Here is a 26,551-nt window from a genome sequence, read left to right as displayed (position 1 = left end):
GATAGGCCCGACTTTGAAGAAACGGTTAAAAAAACGGTGAATTCTTTTTCTTTTGATGGTCCTCCTGATGTTCTTCTCACAAATAAGTTAAAACATATTAAGACTTGGTTGAAAGGTTGGTGGACTGAAACTAAACAAAAAGAGAATGAGGCTTTTAAAAATTTTACCTCCGGTTTATACAAGATAGACGGTATTTCGGAAGCTCGGGATCTGTCGGAAGAAGAACTATGGATTCAAGAGAAATGTAGAGCGGGCCTCTCAGACCTATCAGACCTCAAATCAAAAGACTTAAGACAACTATCTCGAGTCAAATGGGCCTCGTACGGAGATGACAACTCGTCTTTCTTTCATGGTCTTATTAAAAGTAAAGAAATCAAGAGTAAGGTTCATGGCATGGTGGTTAACGGGGTTTGGACCAGCAATCCAAAATTAATCAAACGGGAAGCGTGCAATTTTTTTTCAAATAGGTTTAAAGAGACTTCCATGTCTAGACATAATTTGACTTGTTCCGGCATTAAACGTCTTTCTGAATTGGAGGCCGATGCGCTTATCATTCCGTTCTCGGTTGATGAAATAAAAAAGGCGGTTTGGGATTGTGGTGACGATCGCGCCCCGGGTCCTAATGGCTTTAACTTTCGGTTCATTAAAAGGTTTTGGAGCTTACTAGGGCAGGATTTCATAAATTTACTTCATCATTTTTATGAAACAGAATCTATTTCTAAGGGATGCAGCTCCTCCTTTATCTCGCTTTTTCCCAAAGTTAACGACCCTATCGGGTTCAAAGATTTCAGACCTATTAATCTAATTGGATGCATCAGTTAAGTCATCTTTGCAGTTCTCGTAAATAGTCTAAAATCGGTTATTAGCTCGATTATTTCAGACACTCAATCAGGTTTCTTAAAGGGGAGGAATATAATTGATGGCCCGCTTATTATTAACGAACTCATTTCGTGGTCAAAAAAGAATAAGGCAAAACTGTTGATATTCAAAATAGATTTCGAAAAAGCCTTCGATCACATCAACTGGTCTTTCCTTGATTCCATTCACGAGCAGATGAATTTCCTTTCTAAATGGCGCGGCTGGATTAGAAGTATTCTAGTGTCGGCCCGATCCTCAATTCTCGTTAACGGGTCTCTTTCTTTTGAATTCCAGTTTCAGAGAGGTGTTAGACAAGGCGATCCGCTCTTGCCTTTTCTCTTCATCATCGGGATGGAAGCCTTCTCATGTATTTTCAACAAAGCTAATGAATTGGATATTTTTCGCGGTGTTTCCCTCCCGTTTAATGGCCCCACTGTCTCTCATCTTCTTTAGGCCGATGACGCCATTCTTGTGGGGGAGTGGTTGAATTATAACGTGCTTAACTTGTCCCAGTTGCTAAGATGTTTTCATTTAGTCTCCGGTCTCCAAATTAATTATTCCAAATCTAATATTTTGGGTATAAAGGTGAAATCGGATGAGATATCGGCTTATGCTAATTTGATTGGTTGCAAACCTGGTTTTCTTCTTGTTCTTATCTTGGACTCCTCATCGGGGCGAATATGAATCGAATTGCCAATTGGAACTCGATTCTAGATTCTTTTGATAAGCGCCTTTCTCTTTGGAAAGCATCTATTTTATCGGTTGGAGGTAGATTGACGTTTCTCAAATCGGTAATGGAAACCATTCCAACGTATTTTTTTTCCCTTTTCAAAGCCCCGTGCAAGATTATCGATCAATTAGAAGCGAAAAGAAGAAATTTCTTTTGGGGAGGGAATGAAGATAAAAAGAAAATTTGTTGGGTTAGTTGGAACCGGGTTACTTCCCCCAAAGAGGCAGAAGGTTTGGTTTTAACCCCACTTAGAGATGCTAATACAGCCCTTCTAACCAAGTGGTGGTGGAGATTCAAGACCGAACTGCTTGCTCTATGGAGAAAGGTGGTGATGTCGTTACACTCTTCTAATAGATCTTGGCCTATTCTCCCTCATTCAAATAATCTTCCAGGAACTTGGAAAACTATTGCTAAAATGGAAAACCAACTTGCTTTTTCCGATCTCAACTTAGCTAATCTCATCAAAGGCGTTTTAGGCTCGGGAGATAAAATCAGATTTTGGATCGATCCTTGGGTTGCCCTAGTCCCCTTAAGAGAAGCCTTTCCTAACCTGTTTTTGATCGAAAAACATAAAGCGAGTCTGGTGCAGTCTCATTTCGAGATGGTTGAAGGAAAAATTGTTTGGAAATGGAGGTGGAAACGATCAACCTTGAATCAAATGAGTTGAATGAACTTTCGAATTTCTTAAATATGCTTCAATCTGTCTCTCCTAAGCTTGCTCCAGACACTTGGGTTTGGCAAAACGGTTCAGTGGGATCCTTCACGGTTGCTTCCATGAAACAACTTTTTATTCAAATCCTCCAATTCGTCTATCCCATTTATTATGAAATGTAATAATTGGGTCCCTATCAAGGTCAACATACATGCTTGGAAAGCGGAAATGGATAGACTCTCCACTCGAGTGGCCCTTTCAAATAGGAATGTTGACGTGGGCCCGAAAACATGTTGTCTCTGTGAAGAATATGAGGAGACGAGCGAACATCTTTTCACCTCATGCTATTTTGCTACTTTAGTCTGGTAGTTTGTTAGCAACTGGTGTAATATTCCCCCGATCTTCGCCTTCTTGGTCCGATATTTGCTCACCATTCATGAATCTAGCAATTTGGGAACAAGAAAAACAAGGTGTTATATGGGATTATTCTCATGGCGTGTTGGAGCATATGGAAGACCCGCAACAAAGTCATCTTTCAAAACAAGTCGGCTATTTTTTTCTAAAATGGTGGAGGACATAAAATCTTTGGGTTTCCTTTGGATTAAAAATCGTTCTTATTCGTTTAAAAATTTGGCTTGAAATGATTGGTCTAATTTTAATATGTAAGTTTTTTTCGGTGTTCGGTTTCTAGCGCCTTGCTAGCTTTCTAATGAAATTCGTTGATAAAAAAAAGATATCATAATTTATTTATACATCTACATTTGTGGGGGTCAGTGGTGCATTAAAGTTATACATCATGCAATGAGAATTGAACTGCCTAATCATTGGACCACCATTTTATTTCCACTCACACGTCTCCCACAACCGATAAAACAAAAGGTTCTTTCATTTTCTCTCTCTCTCTCTCTAATCTTCTCTAGGTTCTGTATGTGCTCTCCTTTCTATCCAACGGTGTTACTTTCAACAAAACCTCCGCTGGTAACTATTGTTGCCCTGTTGCCGTACATTGCGTTGTCGGTGGTCTGGTAGGGTGATGTTGTTGCCGGGTTTCATTTAGGAACTCTAGGGGGAAGTATGACGCTAAGACGTTGGTGTGGTTGGGAGCCATGACTGTTAAACTTAAGGTTTTTCATGGTGGTTGCCGCCTTAATCATCGTAGTCGGCGCTGATATTCCGGCCACCTGCTCTCTTTCTTTATCTCTTTAGATAGAAACCCTAGAAGCGGTGATGTTGGTTACGAGATCTAAATGCTAACGGTGGCAGTAAATGGTGAATTCGTTTTCTGTGATCGTGTCACATCGGTACTTCTCTACCGTCTGTATGTTTATTGCATTTCATTTTTTTTGGTTTCAGCTCTAACACTGTGTTCCTGAGTTTCATTAACTGAGGAAAGGGAATGGAAAGGAGGGATGAAAAAAATATGTTGTTTTCCCGAGTTTCATTTAAGAAAGGAAAAGGAAGGAAAATTTAAAAGATGTGTTCCCGAGTTTCATTAAAGGAAAGAAAAGGAGGTGAGAGAAGAGAAAATGATGATTAAAATAAAAGAATTTGTGTCTTTCCAAATTGGAAATATTTGGAACAAAAATAAGCTGAAGAGAAAGAGGAGATTACAAAAGAAAAGATAAGAAAAGAAAATTTTATTTCCTTGCTTTTCTTTTGATAAATGAACTCGGGAACACAACGTAAGCGTTACTCATTTTTTAGGTGTGGATGCTTCATCTGTTCTTTGAAATTGTATTTTGCGTCTCTCATTTACCTTCTTTTTGAAGGTATTGTTTACGCCTTATAGGCGTATGATGAAATGTCCGCATTGTTGTGGATTTATTTATATATTGAAGTTTATACTTATTATAAGTTTGTAAATTCTCTAATTGATTATTCAAGTGATTAGTTATAGTGGATTATATATATTACATACAATACACACATCATCTTTATGTGTAGTTAATTGACATTTTTTTAACTTTGTATGCTTTTCATATGTTGAGGTTTTGGTTTCTAATAATTTGAGTGTTTGATATATTGTGTTTTTTCTGTTAAAGAGAAGACAAATACTTGACTATAATGGGTTTTTTCTGATATAATGGGTTCCTAATAATTTGTAATTAGTGGCCTCTGGTTTTCTATTAACCAGCTTTCTATTTTTTCTTCTTCTTCGTCTTCTTCTTCGATTACAGCATCAAAGAACGAGCCTAGATGTAAAATCTCACTTTATATTTTGAATTACAAAGTTTACTTTGATGACTGCCATGGAATTAAACTTTGTGAATCACTTGGTTGTTTTGTAGTGATTGTAGATGTTTGTGAACCACTTATTTATTAAATTTTGTGAATTTTTATTTGAGTTAGAGCCACGCTTTCTTCGCTTTATTATGTAAAACTTACAAGTGGTTGTTTACTTAAATTGTTTTCTTCATATTTTTTTGTGTTCAGTGATACGCTTGTTCATCTTCTGCAAGCAAGATGCAAGCAAAATTCAAGGATTAGTGTGTTCTGAACAACGGACCAAGTGTCAGATTGTAATTTGACATCAACTTTATACCTTTAATTGGGCTTTTCATTATCACACTTTGAAGTTAAAAGTTCTGATTTTTATTAAGTCAAACGATGTGTATAGATTGATTAATTCATACTATTATGCAGATTGATGATAATGCAGGAAGCTGTGAATCTGTAACTTAGAAATGTATCGACTTTCCTTTTCGTTGAAGCAACAATGATGAATTGAACCCTTTCCTTACGAATAGTATAATGAAATCACCAAACAATTTCTAGAATAGGTTTCTTTCTACTTTTGGATTTTGGCATAATTATACGCGACTCTAAATGACAGAATGATTTAACTTAGAAACAAAAGTCAAGTACAAATCTATAATGTACCATAAACCGATAACATTTAATTAACAAAGTAATATAATTTATGTGTTTTGAGATGTAGACTATTGCCACAAAGTTGCTACTTTTACTTTCTTCATGATATCCATTAGACGTGCACAAAAAACCGGTTCTGGAACCGAACCGGTGGAACCGACCCGGAACCGGTTCCAGTTTGTACCGATTGACCTAATACCCGGTTTCACTTATTATATTTCCAATCGGTTCCTACCCGGTTCCAAATTGTACCCGGTCTGGTTCCTACCCGAAATACCCGGTTCCGGCGGTTTTTTTTTTAAAAGCCAGGTGCAGGTCAAACTCGTTGGAACCGGTTTTTGAGAGAATTATAGCCGTTGTAACCGGTTCCAACGGCTATATTACCATTGGAACCAGTTTTTGAGAAAATAATAGCCGTTGGAACAACGGTAATATAGCCGTTGAAACCGGTTTTTGATGCCCAAAACCTATATATAACTTGTTTTCCACCACTTGTTTCACCACCAAACTCAAAAACAAACTAAAATACTTCTTCTCCTTTAGCAAACCCGTCCATCCGACTCAATATTATTATGGCACCCAACAAAAACACTAACAACAAGGCTAAGAAGAGTGTTTTTATTGAACCCGTTCGTGCTATTGATGACCCACAAGTTCTTGCGGTCGTCACCCATAACCGAAACCAAGACATATGGAAGAATTGGGATTTGGTTGTCAATGTCGATAGTGATCAAAAGGCTCGTTGTAAACTATGTGGAACACAATTAAATCACGATTCCAACTCGACTTTGAGAAAGTACATCGAGAAGCCATATTGCAAAGCCTTGAAAGGCATTGGCGGAACCGATCAAGTTGACTTGGGTAAAGATGGTAAACTATTTCGTTACAACACGAATCAAGTTCAAGATAGAATGGCAAAGTTTGTTATTCAACGAGGTTTGCCGTTTAACCACTTTGACGACCCGGATTTGACGTCGTTGATTCGAGAAACTCTACAACCGCGATACACACATGTAAGTCGTACTACCTTAAGACGTCATTGTATCAAGTTGTGGGAGTGTGCTAAAAAAGAGTTAATTGAGTTTTTTCATTCTTTAAAAGCGATGGTTAGTTTAACTACTGATTTTTGGTCGGCACCACACAGGTTACCCGAATCATACATATGTGTCACCGCTCATTGGGTTGATCCGGTGACATGGCAATTGATGAAACGCACCATTTCTTTTGAAAACTTCCCGTTCCCACATACCGTCGAAAAATTGTTTGAATTGCTTGATGAAGTTATAATGACTTACAACTTGAGAAATAAAATATTTTCGATTTCGTTTGACAACGCATCAAACAATACTAAGGCGACAGAAAAATTTATCATTAAATATTCACCACCTTGTTACAGGGATATTTTTCATGTTCGATGTGTTGCACATATCATTAACTTGGTTGTTCAAAAAGGTTTCGACATTGAAAACATTTATGACGATTTAAAATTCCTTAAACTTATGTTACAAGATGTTTTCAAAAGTGGTAAAAGAAGACATCTTGAATATAAGAACTATTGCAAGTCGGTTGAAAGAAAGTATTTGGGGCCGAATTGGGACGTTCCAACCCGTTGGAACTGAATTTGACATATGCTCAAGTGTGCTTTCGCCCAACGCCAAACTCTACAAAGTTTTCATAACAATCTTGTTGACGTACGCGAGGCCGATATGCTTCCGGAAAGTGTTTGGGTCAATGTCGGTTTTTTGTTGGAGTATCTTGACATGTTCAAAAACTCAACAACAAAGTTATCGGGAGTCTATTATCCTACTAGTTGTTGGGTTTTGCAAGAATTGTACTACATGTCTTGTACTTTTAAAGAGTTTGAGGATAAGAACAAACTCTTCAAGAATATTGTTGCGGTAATGAAGGAAATTTTCTTAAAATATTTTGAAAACATACCGCCGGTCTTTACTTGTGCCGCCGCTTTAAACCCCTATTGGAATGTTTATGGGGTTGAGACAACGATCGAGGAAATATTCGACAACATGGGTATGCACGAGATCGACCCGAAGTTGTCGACAGAAGCGAAGGAAAAGTTTAACAAAAACCTTCAAGACCTTTATGACCATTATTTTCAAATGTATGGTCCAATCACGAAATTGTTTTTTGTGAAAAAAAACAACGACTAGTAGGCCGTGCAAGGACCCACTTATAAACTTGATGAATGCGGTTCGTGAATCGGCATCTAAGAGGCAAAGAGGAAACACACCAACTATCGAACTTGGTCGATATAGTGGAGCAAACTATGTTGAGGGCGCAACGGTTGACGAAATTCACAATATTGATTTGTTGGCTTGGTGGAAAGGAAAACAAAACGAATTTCCTATTCTATCCGCCATGGCTCGTGATTTGATTGCCGTACAAGCCTCAACGGTTGCTTCCGAATCGTTTTTTCTCTTAGTGGGAGGGTATTATCAATGCGAAGAACAAAATTAACTCCCGAGTCTCTAGAGGTTTGCATTTGCCTAAAGGACCATTTGGATGCGGTGGATCGTGTACAACACAAGGCAAACTTTGAAGACGAAATACCAATAGAGCGTCCTATTCATGATGAGCAGGCGGAGAACAAGCTTTCTTCCGATAATTCGGGTGGTGAAGAAGACGAGGGTGAAGACGAAGAAGAGTTGTAATTTTTATTTGTTTTAGTAAAATCATTTGTAACACGATCAAAGTTCAACTAATATTTAGTTTTGATTTGTTTAATAACTACTTTTGTTTTGTTTATTACTAGTATCGGTTTATTTCTTATTAGTCATGATTAACTTTTTGTTACTTTTTTAATAACGACGAACATTTTATTTATTTAAACAAGTACTATTACAAACATTATTAAAACATAAACGATATGAAATATAACAACTTAAACTAAAAAACGTCTATCGTTTTAACCTGGCGTTCTACAACGATTAAGCGTTGTCACCGGCGGTGGATGCTTGAGTTGTAGAGCCGGACGACTCTCCCACTTCCGCTTTCTTGACATCCAAACTTCTTTTCTCACAAAAATACTTATTCGTATGCTTTCCTAAGGTCGAGTTCGACCCCGCTTTGCGAAACTTCGAGCAATACTTGCACCGAGCCATCTCTTGTGCGTCGGTCATGACACACAAATCGTAATGAACCCAAACATCGGGGCATCGTGTTGTTTCGATCACCATAACAACGTCGTCATTAGTTGCCATTTCTTGTCGGTTTAACCTTAATTGTGATTTAGAGTGTGTTTTATAGTTTTGAAAGTGGTTTAACTAATAACACACAACACATTGCTATTTATAGTATGTTGGTAAGCTTTATATAATAAAAAAACCGGTTCCAACGGTCAAAAACGGCTATATAGTCGTTGGAACCGATTCCTAACGGCTATATTATTTAAATTTCAAAAAAAAAACCGGCGGAACTGGTTTTTACGTAATACCCGGTTCTGGTTCCTACCCGGTTCCTAAATGTTGACATTCAGGCCATCGGTTCGGGTCCGGAATCGACCCAGTTCCTGACTGGAACCGGTCTCATTTTCACCCGGTGTGAAAAATACCAGTTACGAACCGATTCCGGTTTATAACAATACTCGATTTTGTGCACCTATGATATCCATTATCTTCATGTTCTAGTAGATGTTGTAATTTCATTCAATACTTTGATTTTGCAACCTTTTAATGTGAAACCACATGATTGAATTACTTCATTTATGTTGGTGGCGATGTATTAGTGCAATATGCTTTGAAAGTTTGAATATGCTTTTGAACTAGGTGGCCGCTTTAATTATAATCTAATATTAAGGGTTTTTGTGCAGGTAATTGGAGGTGGAGATCCGTGGTTGAAAAGGAACAAAATAGTTACGATTCTAAACTCTGCAGACACCCTCATGCCTACATCACCAGCCAAAGACCATAAGAAAAGAAAGTGTAAGGATACCACTTACAACTATATTCCCCTTTTAAAATTTTGAACCAAAATTCATCCTAACTTATTTTTTTAACAGATAAAATTAACGAGAATTACATTAATCAGACTTCAAAAACGATTTGGGATTGCAAAATTGGAGGGAAAAGCATATGCTGGAGGTGTGGTTGTATGTGAAGGTGAGCTCTTTCATCTTTAGTGACTGAGTCATGGTAGTAGTGAGTGAGTCATGGTTCACTAGGTTAATTAAATTTTGCATCTTCATATGTTTTTATTTCTTTTAGTTGAGTTTTAGATTAATTAGTAATCCTCAAACAGAACCATTTGGCTTTAATGAGAGGATTCCTTTTTGTGCATTAGTTTTTTGAGTTATTGTGATTTTATTATTTTTTTAATATAATTTCTATAGGAGGATAGATGGACGTGAGTACAACTCTGGTAATAGGTTGGGTCAAAATATGTTCGTATTGAAATGGGTAATGTTTTAGTACGGGTCAAAATTAGATGCCTTGGGATGGCTTGAATAAGGTGTAACGTAGCCTAGTCGAGATTGAGTTGGACCAGGCTCGAGCCAGAGGTCCTAATAGTTGGTTAAAACATCATGTTGTGCTTATAGTTTCTTAGGTTCTTAGCCGAGATGAAGCTGGACTAGCCTCAAGCTAGAGGTCCTAATAATTGGTTAAAACATCATGTTATGCTTATAGTTTCTTAGGTTCCTACATTTGTAAATCTGATTTCATAATTTTTTTGCAGATCCAGGATCAAAGTAACAGACGCCATAGAATCTCATGCACAACCACCCACTCTTTGACAACACCATATATAACTGCTCTTTGACAACACCATAATGCCACTTTTTAGCAAGTATTAGCATATGTTAAATACCAAACCAACAATGTTTTGTAATTAACAATAACCATTTTATTTTGTGAACACGTACAGCATATATTTTGTTAACAGTCCCTCGAAGATGATGTAACGAGGGGTTATAAGGTTGGTATGTAAAACTTACCGACACCCCGCCGTGCATAAGGTTGGTATGTAACACTTACTGTTGCGGCGGGTCAATCAACTAGTTAATAAAATAAGAAATTATTGCATACCTAAGGGAGTGTTTGGGATTGCTTATTTTCACCAACTTATAACTTATTAACTTTGTAAAAAGTAATAAGGTGTTTGGGATTGCTTATATTGTGAGAGGAAAAATTTCATAAGTTACAACGTTGTAACTTATTAACTTAATGAAAAGTTATAAGGAGGTAAAATAAGGAATCCCGAACACCCCCTAAACATAACATTCGTTCCTTTCACTTCATGATATAAGAGAAAGATTACAGTCCAATGTATTAGCACCAGATGTATCTCATATCATAAAAGACTAAATAAAATTGTAGGTAAACTAAGCAAACTTAAATCTTTTACGAAATATTATCTTACTATTTGTAAAAGTATGGATCACTTTAATATCTTACCGGGATTTTCTTGCAGAGTAATCTAAATAAAGCTTGACTTCGAATATCTTTTTCATACATTGTTTTGAGTATTCTTAATAATGTCTGACTCGTAGTTTAAAAGTTCAAACCTGCAACGCAATACCAAACTGTTTATAATCATACGGGCCAAAAGTGTAAATGAGGTTATGGTTTGTTATTTGAAAGTTTCTCTTATCTTTACTCAACCTATTTTAGGTAATATTGATAATGCAACTTGACCTAGTGGTTTAGGTTTGTGTCTTTTATTTTCCTTTTCTATTCTAAAACTATTATTTGCAAAAAGCTGATTCATGAAATCCATTATCTCATTTAGAATAAAGGGCTAATTAAAAAGCATAGGTATAATCGAATTTGTAAACATAATCTGTATAGTCGAATAGAATATTGCTAATACCTTTAAAGTTGAAGACGATGAACGGTTCTATTGATTGACAACGATTATAGATGTGTGCAATGAGACCATTAACCTTGGTGACAACAATGATTCCGTTGATTTGAGTAGTAAACAAAAATTAGGGTTAGTTATATGCTTCAAATGTTGAGGACGATTTCAATTAATAATGATTCATACCTGTAATGCTGAAGCAAATGCACAATGGATGATATAGTGAACACAAACAGGAACATTGAATTAGAATGCTAGGGTTAAAATTTTTTTATAAGATTGCTAAGGTTATATGATCTGAATTTGGTCAAAAACGTATCTCGCGAGTTGTGATTATTATTATGTTAATAAAAATAATTAATAAAAAAGAGAAAAATACACGTGTACAAATGAAGAGTTTTGGTGAAAAATCCTGTTGGTTTATTATATAGACAGATTTAAAACTAAAAAAATTTACCATTTCACACAAACAAATTTACCATTCCACACTACATAAAATTCTTATAGAAAACTCTAAGAAATCAACAAATCAAAAAACCCTCACTCTATGTGTTCCTAAGTTAAGTTATAGAGAGAAAGGAAAGGAAAGTGGAAGGAATCAACGAGAAAAGGGTGTTCCTTACATTTTTTTTAGATGGAAAGGAATTGAATGGAAATGAAATTGAGAGGAAACTGATGGTGTTTTCTTTCTTTCCAAATTGGACGGAAACAAAGGGAAAAAAAATTAAAGAAGTCACAATTACTATATTGCCCTCGTCTTGTTAAATGTTTCATTCCTTTTCTATTGTTATCCAAAGTTAGCCATCGTTCATCATCAAAGTACTTGATGCCCCAAGCATATCCATAGGCAACACCAGCTTCTCAATGCCTACTCTTATCAGGTACTTGGAAGTTAATTTCAGTGAGCGTTTTGTTTTAGATCTGAAACTTTGTGTTTTGATTGTTTGTGGTTATGATATGTAGATTGAACTTGTGTTGTGGTTCGGATTTGGAATCGGTGTTTAGTTGACCTAATTTTGAAAAGATTTGGAATGTGATTACATTTCTAGGATATCTGTGTAATGATTTTGTGTAATTAGGATTGGAATTAGGGATTTAGGGTTGATTGCGGTTAGAGTTAGTCTGGTCAGTTTTTGGCTGGGTTGTGAGCTCTGTTTTGTTTGGTCCAAAATATGCATATGCTCCCAGGGCCGGCTCAACGTTTTCGGAGACCTAAAGCTAACTAAATATTAAGGCGTTCATTAAAAAACAATATCGTTTAAATTTTTTAGCCTTTTTGAGTGACCGTTTTCAAACTTTCGGTTTCGATTTGACATTAGATATAAAACTAAGTAATCATGTTATCAGTTATAATCTAAGGTTGTAAAAAAAATCAATTATATCCTGAGAAATTAAGAAGCAGATTGCAGAGTACTAGCCTCGGTCTTAAGCAAAATTATGATGCCAAATGTTAAGAAGCAGTGAAACAATTGAAACTTGATTTGTCAATTGCTATACCAAGTAAGCAGAATTGTGATTCAATGCATGAAAATTCATATGAGATTTGAGAATATGAGATGAAGCAGAGTAACCTATACATAGCCTATAGAAAATTGGAGAGAATTCAATATATGTCATATAGTGAAGTCCCAATTGCAATAGATAAAAGAAAATTTTATTTATTAATCTTGGAAACTCCCAATCATTCATTCATTCCATTTTCCCAAAACTGCAAAATAGTTTGCAACCGTGCCCGCTTTCTTTCTATGAATTCTATATAATATATTTATTTTTTTAACATAATATTAGTATATGGAGGCCCAAATATTTGGGAGGCCTCAAGCTAGGGCTTGGGTTTCTTCTATTGTTCAGCCGGCCCTGTATGCTCCATTAATTGATTGCTCAATGTTCAGGGGTTAAAAATTGCAGGATGCCAAAGACAAATATGGATTCAAGTAATAGGGTCAAACACTAATATCTAAAAGTTCACCATTCATGTGATATGTTGTGTTCAGTTCTCTAACTTCTCTCCATTTATATGCATATGAAATAAATATGTTCCAAACTAATATCTAACTACTGCAGTTTTAGAAACTCATTATCTGCAAATGAATGACAAACTAGCTCATTTGCTTATCATTTGCAGGTGTCCCAACTAATAGTGTCAAACACTAGAAACACCAACAAAAAGGCTTTTTTGGAAAAAACTTAATGCATGTAAATTTCAGGTTAGTACGCATATAGTATGGAGACTAGTTTGGGACTCAAAGTCTTGAGAGAATAACAATAAACGAGTAATAGATAATGGTAAGTAATGTATTTCTTATTTAATTTTACCTAAGGGTATAATGGTAAAATTATAACGTTCCTTTCTTTTCCTCTCAACTAGGGAACACACAAAATGTTTATTTTCCTTTCCTTTCTATTAAACTGGGGAACACGAAATAATATCACTCTTTTCCTTTCTTTTCTCTTGTAGTTTCCTTTCCTTTCTTTTGTCTCTTTAAAGGAAACTCGGGAAAGGAGATGTTTTGACCGGCCAAGGTGTGCTTATTGGGCCTTTTCTATTTTAATAGCTATTAATAGTTAAATTTGGTGGGTAGCCTCTCAATATTAACCTTGATTACCGGAGTCCAATTAAACATCCCATGCGAAAACCAAGTCACCCAAATGGAAGCGGTCCATAAGCACTCAACCATGCCAATTAGAGGTGCACAAAACCGAGTCAAATCCGGTTTGATTTAGAAACCGAAATTTAATGACTTCCATGGGTCTGCTCTCAGCCATCACTGAAGTCGTCAACTTATGGCTAGGGGGTCTGTGCCCTAAGGTGCTCGCTGAGTTTATTGCTTCAGCCCCCCTTACCCCTTTATTAAAGCCGGATAATGGAATTCGGCCCATTGCTGTGGGGGAAATCTGGCGTAGGTTGGTTTCTAAAGTGGCTATTAAGATGGTTGGGAAGGAAATGAATCAGTATTTAGGGGACTTTCAGTTTGGGGTGGGGACCCCTAATGGGGCAGAGGCGGTGCTTCACAGCGCGAACCGATTTCTTAACTCCTTTCACGCGGACGGTTCTTTAGCTATGCTTACCGTGGACTTCTCCAACGCCTTCAATATGGTCGACCGCACAGCCCTTCTCCAGGAGGTTCATCATCATTGCCCGTCTATCTATCTATGGGTCCAGTTCCTTTATGCCCAGCCGGCTAGGTTGTACGTTGGTGATGACTGTATAGGGGCTACTACTGGGGTTCAGCAGGGAGACCCCCTTGGGCCCCTCCTCTTTGCCTTAGCATTACACCCTCTTGTTCTCCGGGTACAAAATGACTGTAACCTCCCATTTCATGCTTGGTACTTGGATGATGGGACTATTATTGGTGGTGCCAACGAAGTCGTTAAAGCTCTAGACATTATCAGCTCGGAAGGGCCATCATTGGGGCTGCCACTTAATATTAAGAAAACCGAGGTTTTTTGGCCAGCGTGTAATGGGGTGAAAGTCAAAGATGGGCTCTTCCCTAGTGGGATTGGTAGACCAGAGAGAGGGGTAAAGCTCCTTGGAGGGGCTGTTAGTCGAGATCCCTACTTTATTAAGGAGTTGGCGAGGCGGAAAGCATCTCGTGCGGTTGATCTTATGAAACTCTTACCTTGCCTTAGGGATCCCCAGAGCGAACTCCTCCTGCTTAGGTCTTGCATGGGGGTTGCTAAGTTGCTTTTTGGGTTACGAACATGCCACCCCCATATGATGGATGATGCGGTATCCTGTTTTGATAAGGGGCTTCGAGAAGCCATCGAAGACATAGTTGTATGTGGAGGCCCGTTCTTTGGTGATCTTCAGTGGCGACTTGCATCTTTACCGATGCGCTTAGGGGGTTTAGGCCTTCTTTCGGCTCATGATGTTGGGGTTTACACTTTTGTAGCGTCGAGGGCTCAGTCTTGGAAGCTACAGAATCACATCTTAAGGAATAGCGGAGTTGTCGACCTGGACTCAGACTACGTGCAAGCCCTAGAACGCCTAAATGGCACTCTCCCGGACTTTGACATTGGCGGTTTCTCTAATATGGACACCGCCCCACCAAAGCCTCAAAAAACTTTGGCGAATGCCCTTTTTGGCAAAATCGCTCAGAGCTTGGGAGAAGTTTTTGGATTGTTCCCCCGACAGAAGGCGGTTATTGAATGCTTACAAGGTCCTCATGCCCAAGATTTTCTGACCGTTATCCCGATTGATGGCTTGGGCCAAAGCATGTCTGCGGTCGAGTATAGGGCCATTCTTAAGTACCGTTTGATGGTCCCAATGTATCCAGAAGACGAAACATGTCCGATCTGCCGTAAGGCTTGCCTGGATAAATTCGGAGAGCATGCGGTTCATTGCAAGGAGATGTCTGGGTTCAAATATCGACATGATTGGGTGCGGGACGTTCTTTGGGACATCTTAAGGCGAGCTGGGATATCAGCTAAAAAGGAAGCCCCCGTAAACTTCCTTACAGACCCCACGGAAGGGAGATCCACTCTACGACCGAAAGATTTGCTCGTCTTTGGTTGGGCCGGGGGAAAACACGCTTGTGTTGACCTCACAGGGGTATCTCCCTTAGCTGGTTTGAGGGATAATGAGTTTGTAGCTGGGCAAGCAATGAAAAGGGCTGAAACGAAGAACGTGGAGAAACATGCTAAAGCCTGCGAAGAGAACCAACATGTTTTTGTCCCTTTGGCTTTTGATACCTTTGGCTCCTTGGCACCGGAAGCTATCCGTTTCCTAACCAGGGTCCAACAGGTTGTGCATAGCAATGTGTCGACTCCAAAGGGGCAGGGGTATGTCTTTAGCAAGTTAGGGTTTGCAATTCAGAAAGGGGTGGCGGCGCAGCTTGTTGCCCGCCTACCTGCTATGTTGTTGTAATATCTATGTTTCTATATAATGAAAGAATCATTATTGTTCAAAAAAAAAATGAAAAATTGATCAGATTAGTTTGAAAGCACTTTGTATCAGGTTCGGTTTGGTTTTAACAGAAACTGATTACGGCAAAACAATTACAGACACTTCAGTTTGGCTTTAAACCAGTTTCTCCCAAACCCACTTCTGGATCAGAACAGTTTTGAGTTAGGAACCAATCGGTCCGAGCCTTGTCTGGTCCTAAAAACATTGCATCTTCAGTATACGCCTTGTGACCTATGACAACGAGATAGAAACGAATATTCCAACCCCACTAAATCAAAAAATGAGTTAAAAGGTTATACCAGAAAATGAGTTTTATACCAGATCGGATACGAATCTTCCTTCCTCTAGAAGACTCACTATCACATGATTATTTTAATAATCAATCTGACAAGTGAACCGGTATAGCTTATATATCTTGAAGCCAGAACCGAATTCATAAAAACTAAGGATATATAGATAGTCTTGCAGCTCAATATGAAACCACTAGTTTACATCGACACTTGTGATGGCTTGTAAAGTAGTAACCATTACATCATTAATAGACATGACCAAACATTGTTAGCAATTAAAGCGATACCGACCAACAATAATATGAATATCTTCGTGCGAGTTCAAAGAAGACGCCGTGAAGATTCACATTTCAAAATCCCACGTGCTCTTAGCAGTTACTCGAGGGACTTTTAATCCACCTTCCAGGTTGAATAGTGCTGAAACCTGGCAAAATGAGATTAAAACAAAAACTCAAAATTAGAAAATGAATTTTTATTTTCAAGAAACATTTAGTTTTTTTAATTCATAAAGAACTAATCTTAAATTAACTTAAACATTTAATGTATTCTACTTCTCAAGAAGCATCATTTCATGTATTTTAGTTCCAAAAAATCCAACATCTAATGTATTTTTAAATTTTAGAAATCAAGATATAACATCTAAAGTATTCTAAATACAGATAAAATAGAGCTGCTAATAACAATATACTTGATGAAAATCGTCTATTACTAAACAGCAATATGCAATAAAAAACAGTGGTGTAAACAAGCCAAGCCGCTTGTGAGGCACTTGAGATCAGCTCGCAAGAGCCGAACCTAAACGAGCTTGAGCAAAAGAATGAGTTGGTTTATTAAACGAGCCCGAGCCGAGCCCTAGCTTCACTTCTCGAGCTCAAGTATGCTCGCGAGCTTAAACGAACTTGCTACTTATATAACTTTTATTTAATAGATATGCATATAACAATTAATAAATAGTAAACAAGTCGAACTTGAGCTATATAAATAAAGCTTAAACGAGCCGAGCTCAAGCTAAGGAGAGCTCAGCACCGCTAATCGAAAAGTAGGGGCATCGAGTGCGCCTAGTTTGACGTTTCATATAAAATTTAAATGGTGTTGTTCCTTTTTGCAAGGGATTATTAAAATACTTTGATTAGAGATAACTCTTTAGCCATCCTTAAGGTTGTGTTCCCGAGTTTCATAAAAGGAAAGAAGAAGAGAGAAAGGGAGAGAAAGATAGGAATAAAAACTTTCTTTCCAGATTGGTAAGAATTGGAAAGAAAAAGAAAAGAAAGGAGAAAGGAGAAGAGGGAAGAAAGAAAGAAAAGAAAAACTTTTCCTTTCCTTTCCTTTCGATAAGTAAACTTGGGAACACAGCTTAAGAGTAAAACCAGTTCAAAAAGTGTGTTATGTCCTTTTTTAACTATGAATCTACAATACAAGACGAGTAAAGTAAACAGCAATTAACTGAAAGAAAAAATAGTCATGAACTGATTGATACCTTGTAAGATCCAATCAACTTCGACTTAGTTGACCAATCAACTGCCAAATCTTGACTAGACATCTGATACGCAGCCCTTAACACATGATCTTCATAAACCTTCCTAGAAACCGCAAAATCCCACGAATCTTTAGCCAAATCATAGCTAGGTTCAAACGTAGTCAACCCTCCATGGACATAAGTGTACTTCAACTTGCAATTTGCCGAACCGAGAACGTGATTGACCGACACTTTGTTGTCTGAATCAATCACTAGTGTCCCATTAAGGATGGTTTTATGATCTCCCAAATTGTGGCTGTAGGTCAAGTGTAAGGGCTTTTCTGAAAGCTTAATCGTGTTCATGAACTGAAACCTGAAGTCCTGTAAATAGATTTTGACATACAAATAACAGTAATACATAGATATAAGTTGAGAAAGTAACCTAAAACACTGATTTTGAAAGACTAGTACCTTTTTGGGGACATTGTAGTCGATGGTGAAGGCTCCAGGCTTATCATGGGCGAGAGCTAAGCCGTTGAAGCTAGGGCCGTTGAGGATGGTGGCCTCGGTCAACGAAGCCCGGAGTTTGACATAGCCGGCGTTGAAAGCCAGACTCACGGCCGATGCGGCGCTCGCTTTCTCCGCGTCGTATTTTGCCTTCAGAGACGCCTTCATTTTTCTTTTCTTTTCTTTTCTTTGATTGGAATACCTGCTCTGCTGCTATTAACGACGAGGAGGAGAGAGACTCACTGGACGGATGCCTGCCTTATCGTTTTCATCCATCAATATATTAATTTTATTAATTTCTAATGTGTAAAAAGTTAACGTGGCTTTGAGCTTGAGCTTGAAACTAAACGAGCCAACAAGCCAAGCCAAGCCGAGCCGAGCTTTAGCTCTGTCTGCGATTTCGGACGTATGAATCATCTTTTGCCATTGGGTTACCTTGGGTAGTTGGCCTTCTATTCGTTGGTTGTTAAAAAGAGATTGTTTTATCCTTTTAGTTATGATTTATATTTCTATATATCTATCAAATTTTTGCTTCTTCTTTTCCCTCTGAAGCAAACTTTTTTTTGCCATACTTGTTAAGTTTCTATTAGTATCCATGATACAAGTCGGATCCTAGATGTAGAAATATAAGATAAAAAGGTAGATCTCTTCTTCTTCGAAAGAAATGAGATTATCGCGGATACAAAACATTCAATTAAAAAAATTAACCAAATTTCCCTGATGTAGAGGCAATCAAGAAAGCCGCATAAGTAAATATATAACCTACAGAAAAGTGGGCTAATCCCACCAATCTTGCTTGTACAAGTGCCACCGGTTTATCTCTTCAACAAATCAAACTGGCCAAATGCGACATTCGTCAAAATCGGGTCCCGTTTGTATTCGCTTTTAATCCGTTTATCATGTAAACCGACCCGTTTTGTAAACCGAAACTTATGATATAATCAAAATGATGGTTTTTATATTACAATATTGTTTTACACTTGTTGAGTCTTGAAAACATCCTTTACGGGCCTTTAAACGCGTTAAAATCACTTAAAACGAACTTCGGGGGCCAAAATGTCATTTTTGAAACTTTTTAAAGTATCACTAGACCAAAATGTTCCTTATGTTCCCTTATGTCTTCTTGTTGGTTTTATTTTCCAACGAATATGAGTATTAACCCTTAAATCACTTGTTTAACCAAATTTAACTCTTCCTATAAATACAAGGTCATATCTAACATAAATCCTTGCTCATAAACACTTTCCTCACTCAAATTCAAGAATCATTCAAGGTTATATTCATGTTTATGTCGGGTTTGACTTTCAAAGTTAAACTTATGTAGTTTTTACATTTTAATTAACTTACTAACTCTTATTAATACTTGAATCATAAGGCACAACATATATATAATACAACCCTTGTTACCTTTGGTAGTTACTTTTCCGGCCCCGGTCGGTTAAGTTTCAGGCCTCGTAAGGTAAGGCTACATGGAGGACTTTCGTGGTCTTTGTTATATACTTTCCGCATCTAACCATCTAACTTTATTATTGCTTACTAACCATGCTAACTTATACTTATCCTGCTTACTTATTTTAAGTTCCATGGTTAGGGGTTTGAAGAGTCTATGCTTCGGTTTAACCATAAATAGCTCCAAACCTTAAACCGAACTTTGTTTACTAGTTTTGTTAAATAATTGTTTAAACATGCTTTATGTTGGATTTAAGTTTCTAAAATCATTATTTTAAGTTCCATGGTTATGGGTTTGAAGAGTCTATGCTTCGGTTTAATCGTAAATAGCTCAAAACCATAAACCGAACTTTGTTTACTAGTTTTGTTAAATAATTGTTTAAACATGTTTTATGTAGACTTAAACTTCAAAAATTATTTATACAAGTTCTTTGATATTTGGGCATGTGAAAACCATCTATGAACTTATTGTGAGATGGAAACTGAACCAAACCGAACTAAAACAATTTTCACTCGCTTAAGACACACAAGTGTGTTTTTAGCCATCAAGACTTATATATTTATTTAAAACTACTTTACAAACTGATTTTAAATATTTTATTAAAGTACTTGAAATGTCGAATCCTACTAGATCTTATAACAAGTTTGGACCGACAAAACCGAACACTCGCTTAACATGCGTTCTTAGTTTTCAAACAATAGAACTATATACTTGGTTAAGTGTTAATATATTTTTATGAGTTATCTCATAACATTTAATATTCCAGAAAGTTGACTTTGTGTTTGACCAATTATCATGACCCGAACCAACAACCCGAACACTCGTTAAAACCCGTTTTAGTATCTATATTCCAAAGGGAGTTGCATTCTTGCATTTTTACCTACCTTATTACTTAACATAGGTTGAGTAAATATTAAGGTTAGATACTTAAACCCAGTTTCGAGCAAACTTATATTTTTAAAGAGTTATTATTGCAATTTCTTAAATAGTTACTTTAAAAACCTTAAACTTTAATTGTTTACATTTCGTGTCATTTATTTTAAAGCTTTCCCAAAATAACATTTCTAATACAAGGCTTTTATTTTTATTTTAGGCTTTGCTCGTTAGACCCGTCCTTCCGTTTACCCGACTTTTTCTGAACCAAGTTTAATACTTGAATGTGAGTACTTTCATACCCCGTTTTCCATCTTTTGTTTTGGGGGTGACATTTCATACTTATTCAACTAAATGCTTTATACTTGAATCTTAAACCACAAACGTTATTGTATACTTTACTTGAATAATTGCTCGGTTTGGTGTTCTATGATTATATGCCTATGTGTTTATCGCTTTTGGTTGGTGGAACTATAAAATCCTAGTCTATTTGGCATCCCCTTATAGCAAGGTGTCGTTAACGTAATGCAATTAACGATAAGTATAAAATCCTAGACTATTTGGCATTCCCTTATAGTTAGGTGTCGCTAACGTAATTCTATTAGCGATTTTATCTAAACTATTGCATTTATTTATTGTTTCGTATACGAGTTTTTATGGCTCTTTCTTACTATATATCTATATGCTCAACTTATGAACTGCTCACCAACCTTTGTGTTGATAAACTTTATTTTATGAAATGTTACAGGTTTGCATCTTGGTTGATTTGGGATTGTGAAGAAAACGTCATCAAGTCCTTTAGGATATTATAAAAAATGAACAATATTTATTTCCTATATTTTGTTATGTTTATCTTATGAACAAGTTTGTTATGTGACATTTTCGTTGTTGTGAAATGAAATGAGTTTGTTAAATATTGTCGCTTTAATTAGTGTCATGTGCTTATGGGCAATCATTACACCTTGGCATGTTCCGCCGCCTTTGGTCGGGGTGTGACACCAAAGGTGTGCGTTCATGAGCCCATGCTAATGTTTCAATCAACTCCTGCCAATATCCACGCCATGAAATTAAAAACATAAATCCAGTAGCCCAAACAAGATGTCCAAATAAAATCATTCTTGCCAGACTGATAAACTATTCATACCAAAAGGATTGTATCAGTTAATAAGTTGTGAAGAATTTAACCATAATTAGTCTCTTAACCAACCCATTAAATAAGTGGAAGATTTATTAAACCGCGAAACATTATTCTGCCATAATGTAATGTGCTTCCAATGCCAATAAAAAGTAACTCATCCAATGGTACTTAACATCCAAAAAACTACCAAATAAAATGCGTCCCAAGCCGAAATATCACAAGTACCACCTCGTCCTGGGCCATCCCACGGAAAACTATAACCAAAATTCTTTTTATTTGGTATTAACTTGGAACCACGTGCATCTAACACACCTTTTTTTAAGATCAACGTAGTATCGAGCGAGCTTTTTTGAATAGCCCTGTCTGATAATTAGCTACCTCAATATGGATAACTAAAGATTTAATTGTAGGCTGTATGGATTTAACTTCGAATCCGATCACGGTTGGGGTTTTACCACAATTGGCCTTTTGTTAGAGCAATAATGTCTAATGCTAGGTCTTGTGGGCTGAATATGTCATATGTATACGTTTAAGGGCCTAAAATGTCAATATTAGAACTTTGTTAAAGGGTGTATATGTCTGTCCAACGTATCTTATACACCACAGACAACTTATACGGCCTATAGGATCTTGTATAAATAGGCCTGCATTATCATATTTTTGAAACAGTTCTTGTAATTTCTGAGCAATCATTGTTATATCAATATATCAAGTTTATGAGTGATTGTGCTTTGTTATTCCTTTATGATATGATTCTGCAAAATCATTTAGTATAGTAAATACATTTTAATCGATTCGTATCATAACGTTTTACATGTACATGATGTTATACATGATTCGGAGCATGGACTTTCAAGTGGTATCATAGCATTAGACTCATATTTTCTACTGAATTGAACACATTCATTTGTTTAAAGATGAAGATTTCAAGATCACAAAGTCAAAGTCATAGCCAAACAGTAATTCTTCAATTATTCACTCGTTTATGGATCAATTTCAAATTACTTCAGTGAATATGTTCGTCACTACATGTTAATCATTTCTACACGAGTGGTTTTGTCAAATTCATGATGAAATTCAAGTTTCAAATCACGTATGATGAACAGTTTGTTCAACGTATATGTCCTGATTGCTCCGTATAAGTTGAGTTTGACCGTGTAAGTGTTGGCTCCCGTATATGTTTTTGGTTATACGTTGAGTGTTTTACGTATAAGTGGTTACACGTTGAGGAGTTATACGGGTTATTGTTACACGTCCGTATAAGTTGAATTGACATATACGCTAACAAGACTTATACGCCACATACTTTCACGTTTCATTAAAACATATACACCATAGTTGTTGTTTTCTTGATTTTCGTGCAACGATGGAAGATTTGAATGCTTTTGTGACACACCCGTCACTAATACCTCAGAATATCAATTTGGAAAACGAAAAAACATATACTAAGCCCCCGAAGCTTTTAAGGATGGAAGATTATCCAAGTTGGGCTGATAAGTCCGGGACTTATGTTCAAGCCGTGAATTATGATGATTGGGAAGCTGTTGAGGTGGAATATATCATTCCACGAAATGAGAATGGTACTAGTCGCCGACTATCTCAAATTCTTGAGGCTGACAAAGCAAGATTTCTTCGTGAGAAGAAGATGATGAATTTGTTTCAACAATCGATCAAGTCTGAAATATTTCAACTGTTATAACATAATGGATCATGCCACTCGATCCGGGAAACGTTGCTAAATAAAGACAGAGGAAATCCTGACATGAGAAAATATAAGATGGGTCTATTAAAGAAAGAGTTTGACATATTTATAATGGTCAAAGGTGAATCGATGCCCCAATTGATTGAGAGATACTGTCATCTTGTGAATGAGATGAAGAGATTGGGAATTGATAAAGAAGAGTATGAATACATTGACAAGCTTGCTAATTCTTTTTCTGATGACTAGAATACTTTCATTTTGATTCAACAATCTAACCCGATTAACTATGCAAGCTTGACTTTAGCCCGATTCATTGAGAATTTGGAAGCATATGAACTTGAGTTACGCAAGAAACAGAAAATGAAGAGCACTTCTGTTACTCAAGACATTGGGTTATACTTTAATTCATCACAAATTCACAATCGGTGGTTGCTCCAAGCTCGAAGATTCAAACTGCTTTCGTCACAAGTAGTTTTTGAGAATTTGATCACAGAGTGTACTTTGAATGTTATATCAATCTAAAGAGGTTTATGAGTGAATGTGTTATCAATTCCTTTATAATATGTTTCCGCAATATTATTTAGTATAGTAAACATAATTTTATCGATCCGTATCGTATCGTTTTACACATATATGATGATATATATGATCCGGAACATGGTCTTTCAAGTGGTATCAGAGCTCAAACAAGTCAACCATCAAATATACCACACTACACAAGCTCTTACACTGGAAACAATGCAACCAATTCTGCTCCTGATCAATCTACAAAGCCCGCTAGTCCACCATCTGATGTTGTTCAATGCAACATTGCTGTTAATATCAAGAAAAACAATGGACTGACAGTCGAAAACGTTCAAGAACATATGGCTTTTTTAGGATCTGTTCTTGAGTCATATAAGTGTTTGATTGCTGGGCGTATTGGTAACTGCAACATGACTAAAGAATATTATGATCAGATTGATTCTCAGGAAATGGAGATGCTAGATATTCATTGGTGTATGACAAGTGTTGTGAGAAGGGCACAAAGATTCAGAGAGATTACTATGGGACAACTTCAAACCTCGGATTTGACAAGTCAAATGTCCGATGTTTTCGATGCATAAAAAAGGGTCACTTCAAGAGGGAATGCACTAATCCACAAGTTGGAGATGCTAGTCCTAATCCTTTTGGTAAGGATACCGGCGAGCCATTTATTATCAAAGTTCTCCTGCACCTGCTGAATCATCAAAGAAGAATGAAGCATCGTCATAAAAAGCGTGTCATGCACAATTGGATGAGGATTTCAACTGGAATTCTATTTTTCATTGAGAAAATGTTGCTGAGGTCATTGATGAGGAAGCTGGAGAACAAGTATGTGTTTCAAATGCAGGAGAAGATGAGAAAGATGTGGAAACTGAATATATTGTTGCTAATCAAACTAATGCTGAAAAGATTGATTCTGTTGATCAACAAGAGAACAATACTGAGGAGATTTCAAATGATCTTGAGGGGACTGAATCTAACAAGAGTTTTGATTCGATTCCGAATGAATTCTTTAAATCATTTTTACCTCATGACGTGTTTGAAAGTTTTGCAGGATGGTTCAATGGTGAGGAAGTACCACATGAAAAGATTGACTTTGGAATTGATGATGAAGAAGATGAGAGTGTTGCAACTGATGAAGATCAAGTGGATACAAAGGTTGAAGAAATGTGTGACGAAACTGTGCCAGCAATAGATGCTGAAATAGAGTATGATAATCTTGCATTCATGGTTGTCAAGTAAAATTCTCTACTAATGTTGAACATGTTTGTGAATTATGCGAGGAAAAAGATTTTGTGATTAACTCTCTTAAAAAAGATTATAATAACATGTTTCAAGATTATAAAAGAATTAAATAAGATTTTGATAAACTTCAAAAATGTGAGAAAAGCTTCTGGGTAAAATCCTACAAGATGAGGAAACAATTTCTATGCTAACTCACATAGTTAAAGATAAACAAATTGATATTAATAGGCATATTGATGAGAAAGCAGAATTAAAAAGGGAAATTCAATTAATTAAAACTGAAATTGAAAGAGCTGACACTAAACTTAAAACCTACTCCGCCTCATCATGTTTACTTGATCACATTGTTCCTAGACATTATGTTGAGGACAAAAAGGATGATTCGAAATGTCATGTTGTTCCGCCACCGATCTGGATCTCTTATGTTCCAAAAGAACCTGAAGGGTTTCTTAAGGCGATGAATGTGGTGACCGCTTCACCACATCATGATATTTCATCATCTGTTTCATGTGATAAGCAAAAATGTTAAATCTTTCAACAACTCTAAATGTGAGAGCAAAGTGGTAAGAAAATTGCCGAATTTTTGTTTTCTGAGATAAAATTTGAAACAAGTGATAAATCTGGTAATCAAAATGTTAAAACCAGATCTGAAACTCAAACATGTACTAAAACTGGTAATCAGAATTCAAAATTTGCTAAAACCAGTTTTTATTACAAAAGAAAAGGTATTGGGTTTAAAGAAGGAGACAAAGTGTCTGTAAAACGAGATATAGGTTTTCAAAAGATTGATTTTATCAAAAGTGAGACCTCTGTAGAAGAGAAAGAGGCCATCTTTACAAGGCAATCAAATGATGAGTTTTATAAACTCAAAGTTGAAAGAGAGAATGAAGAGAATCATGTTCATCCTGCTAACAAGTTTGTTGATAGGAGGAAATGTTTCTGTTGTCATAAAGAAGGAAATTTATTTTATTCATATCCTAAAAGATTCTCTCAAGAAAGGAAACATGTGGTGAACAAAAAACCTTAGTGATAGTTCCATTGGTTAGATCTACATCTCCACCCATCAAGATTTTAAAAAGGGGTGTGGATAAGGAACTTGTCAAAAAGATTTTTGAAGTAGGTGAATCTTCAAAAGTTAAGAGAAAGATGGTTTTTACAAGAAAACAATATGTTGGGCAAAACTGGGTAGTTAAGGGTAAAATTAAAGATAAACATGATAATTCAACCACTGAGAACGATGTTTTGTCTTGTAAATTGAGAAAGATAAAGGAGTTGAGCCTTTAAAATCTGAGTCTTCTAATTCCTTTAAATCATGCTCATCGGTTGAATCTTTGACTGATCATGAGGATAATAGTTTTGATGATTATTTCTATGAGAAATTGAAACAACCCAAGACTAAGAAGGCTTGGGTTTCCTTGTTTCGTTAACTGCTTACTTTTGTAGGGGCTTTCAAGATCCAATGACTCACGTTGGATTATGGATAATGGAGGACATTTATTTTATTCATATCCTAAAAGATTCTCTCAAGAAAGGA

At 36.5% G+C, this 26,551-nt stretch overlaps 1 protein-coding gene across 1 annotated transcript; it reads right to left on the bottom strand.

Moving 5' to 3' along the window:
* Positions 1 to 16,246: 16,246 nt before the first annotated feature.
* Positions 16,247 to 18,369, bottom strand: LOC143623074 (outer envelope pore protein 24B, chloroplastic-like). The gene is made up of 4 exons (XM_077094060.1): positions 18,306 to 18,369; positions 18,049 to 18,256; positions 17,599 to 17,958; positions 16,247 to 16,545 (listed from the first exon to the last, which is right to left on the bottom strand). Exons 2-4 carry the CDS (start codon positions 18,250 to 18,252, stop codon positions 16,465 to 16,467), a joined length of 645 nt encoding a protein of 214 aa, XP_076950175.1. The 5' UTR covers positions 18,253 to 18,256; positions 18,306 to 18,369; the 3' UTR covers positions 16,247 to 16,464.
* Positions 18,370 to 26,551: the final 8,182 nt, after the last annotated feature.

The sequence above is a fragment of the Bidens hawaiensis genome, unplaced genomic scaffold, assembly GCF_021521415.1.
Source record: "Bidens hawaiensis isolate Kalapana, Puna unplaced genomic scaffold, B.hawaiensis_p1.1 tig00003288_1, whole genome shotgun sequence".
In the NCBI taxonomy this organism is placed as follows: domain Eukaryota; kingdom Viridiplantae; phylum Streptophyta; class Magnoliopsida; order Asterales; family Asteraceae; genus Bidens; species Bidens hawaiensis.
The sequence above is the reverse complement of the archived record's forward strand: the minus strand, read 5'-3'. Positions and strand labels throughout refer to the sequence as shown.

Coding starts and splice junctions, on each gene's coding strand:
- LOC143623074 (XM_077094060.1), bottom strand. CDS start 18,252: ATGAAGGCGTCTCTGAAGGCAAAATACGACGCGGAGAAAGCGAGCGCC. Junction 17,959..18,048: donor ACTACAATGTCCCCAAAAAG/GTACTAGTCTTT, acceptor ATCTATTTACAG/GACTTCAGGTTTCAGTTCAT. Junction 16,546..17,598: donor AGTTGATTGGATCTTACAAG/GTATCAATCAGT, acceptor TCATTTTGCCAG/GTTTCAGCACTATTCAACCT.